This window comes from Euprymna scolopes, chromosome 46, assembly GCF_053919585.1.
Source record: "Euprymna scolopes isolate OS-2025 chromosome 46, ASM5391958v1, whole genome shotgun sequence".
NCBI lineage: Eukaryota > Metazoa > Mollusca > Cephalopoda > Sepiida > Sepiolidae > Euprymna > Euprymna scolopes.
In genome coordinates this window covers 95,242,444-95,246,848 of record NC_136527.1, presented here as the reverse complement: position 1 = coordinate 95,246,848, position 4,405 = coordinate 95,242,444, and the positions used below count along the sequence as shown (strand labels likewise).

The following is a 4,405-nucleotide window of genomic DNA, read 5'->3' as shown; positions in this document are numbered from 1 at the left end:
GAGTACCTCAGGAGTCTATCCTTGGACCTCTATTATTCCTGATATTCATAAATGACCTCCCTGATAAAATTGTTTTGGAGATGGGTATATTTGCCGATGACACCACTCTCTATAACAAATGAACACATATCCAAGGAAATGGCAGAAACACTAGAGGATGACCTCCAATCCGTAGTGGAATGGGGACAAAAATGGTTGGTCACATTCAATGCTGCTAAGTCTAAGCTTGTTTCCTTCAATAACTACAAGAAACCTTCTCTACCACCAATAGCAATGGCCAAGAACACATTGCCTGAAAGTACTTCTTTTAAACTCCTCGGCCTAACGTTTACAGGGAATATGAACTGGAATAGATACATTGAGAGCATTGCCAAGGCTGCTGCAAGGAAGGTTGGCTCCCTCTACCGTGCTAGAAAACTACTTACGCCTGACAGTATCCTATACCTCTATAAGGCAACCATTCGCCCATGTATGGAGTACTGTTGTCACATCTGGGCTGGTGCATCTGCTGCTTGTCTCTCGCTCCTGGACAGGGTTCAAAAGAGAGTCGCCAACCTGATAGGTCCTGAACTGTCATCTAGGCTTCAGCCTCTGTCCCATCGACAAACTGTGGCATCCCTCTGCCTGTTCTACAAATACTTTAATGGTGAATGCTCTGACGAACTGCAAACACTTGTACCTCCCCGACGTAACTACCCCCGACAAACCCGACAAGCTACTAAGTCTCATCCCTTTACAGTAGAGATCCCTAGGTGCAAGAAAGCCTTTTACTCCAATAGTTTCTTCCCCAGAACTGCTGGTCTTTGGAACTCCTTTCCGGGATTCTGCTTTCCCAACTGCAATGATATGCAGAAGTTCAAGTGTAATGTTAACAAACATCTTTCTACTCTTCTCCCTTCATAATGACCCAGCTAATTAAGTCCCTAATAGTAGCCCCCTGCTTCAAAGTGGCACTGTGCCTTGTTTGGAGTGAAAATTGAATAAAAAAAAAAAAAAAAAAAAAAAAAAAAGATGTTGCAATAATACTCCATCGTTGGCCGTACCTGGCTTTTATATAGGTAGAGAATTGCATCAGGAGTGAGATATCTACTAGAGCGGTAGAAGGATCCTACCATTTTTCCAGTGGCCTTGGCAATGGATTTGATGCATGTGTTCCATTTCAGATCAGGAGTAAAGGTCAAGCCTAGAAGTTTGTTAAAACATGGAGCCTCCCCAAGACGAGAGCCATTCATTTCAATTGATGCCAGATAGGGATCAGAGTGTTGATGATGTAAAGATAGAAGTTTGGTTTTAGATGTATTAAAAGTAACCAGCCACCGCTTTCCCCATTGTACCATAAGCAGCTACAAAGATGGAAATAAGTAAAATAATTACGTACCAATAAACACTGTTCATTACCTCCAACATCAGCAAAAGTTGTACTTGAAATCTGAAATCCAAACTCTAAAAAAAGACAAAAATAACATAAATTAAAACTCAATAATAAAGTAGAGATATTTCCGATAGTGTTCAATACTAAAATTCTTATTAGTAGAGCAAATATTTTATCATGTAATTTACACAAGCCAAATCTATATATCTATAAAAGCGAACGTGTCTGTGTACATTTCCCTACGCAATAACTCTGTCAATTTTTAGTCTACAGACTCGAAATTTGATATACAGGGTACTGAGATTTGGGAAAATCTATGTGATTGGTTTTGGGCCAGAAATTAAGCTGTTAAGGGGGTCAAAGTTCAACAATTTGACTGTTGACAACCCTACCAAACTCCTTCGACAATTTGGGGTCTACACACTTGAAATCTTAGATATAGGCTTGTATCTGGAGTTGGGTGCTTTCTGGAGCGATAAAATGATCCAATCATTTGTTCAACGACCTTAGCAATAGACTGGATATAAGTGTACCGTTTTAAGATGCAAATTGAAAGTTACTCTAAAGAGTTTTATTAAGAGTTAATCTTAAAACCTACCTTTGCTTTGTGTATTTTTATCTGGTTGTTCTTGCCGTGAACGTTCTGACAATCTCGGTCTTTTTGATGATGGAACATCTGCATCCTAAAAAAATAAATAAGCAGTATTAGTGGCTTTGTTTTTAATTGGAATTCACCACTTGTCTCTAACCTGAAGGATAAGAATTAACAAGCTGAGCATGTGGGGTCCCCCTTTCACAAGTGAAAAATTTACTTTTACCATGACTAATGTTTGTGCAAAATTTAAAAAAAATCCAAGTTGTGATCATTGAGTGCAAACGGATCAATTAAGAAAGATGGATAAATTAAGACCTGGCCAGAGATAGGTTATTTTCAAAGTTAATTTCTAAAAGTCGTCCGATACATACCAGCAACAACTGTCACTGATGCTGTTGTTAAGAAACTTGAATCTGAATGTAGTGTTAAACAGATAGATTCCCAGAGTTTGACAAAAAGATTCCCAGAGTTTGACAGAAAGATTCCCAGAGTTCGATAGAAAGATTCCCAGGGTTCGACAAAAAGATTACAGAATCCGACAAGACATACGTGAAGGTTAGAGATTATATAAACCATAACATTCAAGATGAGAACAGCAGTCCAAAGAATCCAAATAATATTAAAAACAAATCCTCATCTCAAAAATTCAGAAACGCAAAATCCTCAAATATTTTCAATACTTATCAATCATAATAATTTGCATGAAAGCGACACGTGCAAAATTACGATTAGTGAGATATCGACGGTAGGGGGATGAGGTCAAAGGAACTCAACAATCATGACATGAATGTATACGAAACTATAAGATCAAAGTAATAGAAATCCGAACATTATACCAACCTTGGACGCCTTCACGGCAGAGACAACTTCTGATGTCGCATTCTTTCTCCTCTCATTCGGTTGAGTTGGGGTTACATCATGAGCTGAGAACCTTTTGGAATCGTAAGCTTTCAGTCGATTTCCATCCACCATTTTGTTTTTGGTCAAATTTACATCATCTGCCAAATAAGAACGATTAGTATTGGATTTTTTGTTGTTAGAAGCCATATGTATGGGAGAGTGGTTCATTATGTAAGGAGTGGAAGAGGCGACTGGTGTGGACAAAGGGGTGAGAGACGGTTTGTGATGAGGGCTGGGTGGATGGGATGGTGTCTTCGAGGAACTAGACATGCCAGTGAGAGCAGAAGGGACCGACAGGGTCGGAGATGGGGCCGGAGACGAAACCCGCTTGCAAGGCGTGGAGGTTGGTAATGTCGGTTTTGAAACGTTTGTTTCATTTGGTACTTCCATGACGTTGCTGGATTTTTCCGTCTTTTTGTTATTCTGGTAGATGGAGGTCATGAAGTTGTTCATTGCGTTTGTGTCCTGCGGAAAATACGAAAACGTTAGGAATAGCAAATGAGAAATAAAAAAAAAATTTTAAATTAAAAATAAAAACTCAGGAAAAAATTATTATAGTAAATAATTTATATATATATATATATATATATATTCACAGACATACATATACGTATATATATATAGAGTAGAACTCCAGAATAAAGCATTAATAAATGGTAAGATGGTGAACATCTTAAAATTTGGAATATAGACTTTTGTCATTTATTTGTTATATGCTCTGTAATTACATTGAGCTTCATAAATTAAAGGATTGGTATATATAAAAGGAGAAATTTCCATATATATATATAATATAATATAAACCTGAACGTCTGTGTTGTGTCTGGTCACGAATAGGCTCCTATATGGTTGACTATTATAGAAAACTGATCACATATAATGATGTATCGAGACACAGGAATGGGTATGTTTGATCTGGCATAATGATGATTCATTAAAATTGTGGGGTCTGCATACGCGCCTGGTCCACAAAGTATGGAAATAAAAAATTTAAAAAGTAAAAAAAAAACGTTTACAAGTGTTTTTGATATAGATGTACATAATAATACTTTGATAAGTATGTTTTAACTTAAATAGGGATGGTATAATAAAATTGTAGGGTCTGCGTTCGCGCCTCGCCTCCATAGAATGGAAATAGGCACAAACTTTAATAAAGACTTTTCATATCTATCTGCGTAAGTATACTTTGATAATTATGTTTCAGTTTGAAGAAATATGGTATAATAAAATTATGGGGTGTTCGTTTGCGCTTGACCTCCATAGAATGGAAATATGTCACAAAGTTTAACAAGGTTTTTTAATATAGATCCACAGAATATTGTGATAAGTGTTTCAGTGTGAACAGGTATGGTATAACAAATTATGGGGTTTATCTATTTTATGTTTACTTTCATCATATTTTGCTTTGGTTTTGATACCCCAAATTCGAAGCTATCTCATTACAACCCTTCCTTTTGATAACCTATCATACTTTCATAAATCAGAGTCCATTTTCTGTAGGCTGTTTTTGAACCCAGTCAACGACGGGTACTTTTGCT

The 4,405-nt window shown here is 37.0% G+C and overlaps 1 protein-coding gene across 1 annotated transcript; it reads right to left on the bottom strand.

The window, feature by feature from the left end:
- Positions 1–1,168: 1,168 nt before the first annotated feature.
- On the bottom strand, positions 1,169–3,368 carry LOC145270935 (uncharacterized). Its single transcript, XM_080126483.1, has 3 exons — positions 2,808–3,368; positions 1,971–2,055; positions 1,169–1,443 (listed from the first exon to the last, which is right to left on the bottom strand). The coding sequence occupies exons 1-3, from the start codon at positions 3,318–3,320 to the stop codon at positions 1,229–1,231; spliced, it is 813 nt and encodes a 270-aa protein (XP_079982609.1). The 5' UTR covers positions 3,321–3,368; the 3' UTR covers positions 1,169–1,228.
- Positions 3,369–4,405: the final 1,037 nt, after the last annotated feature.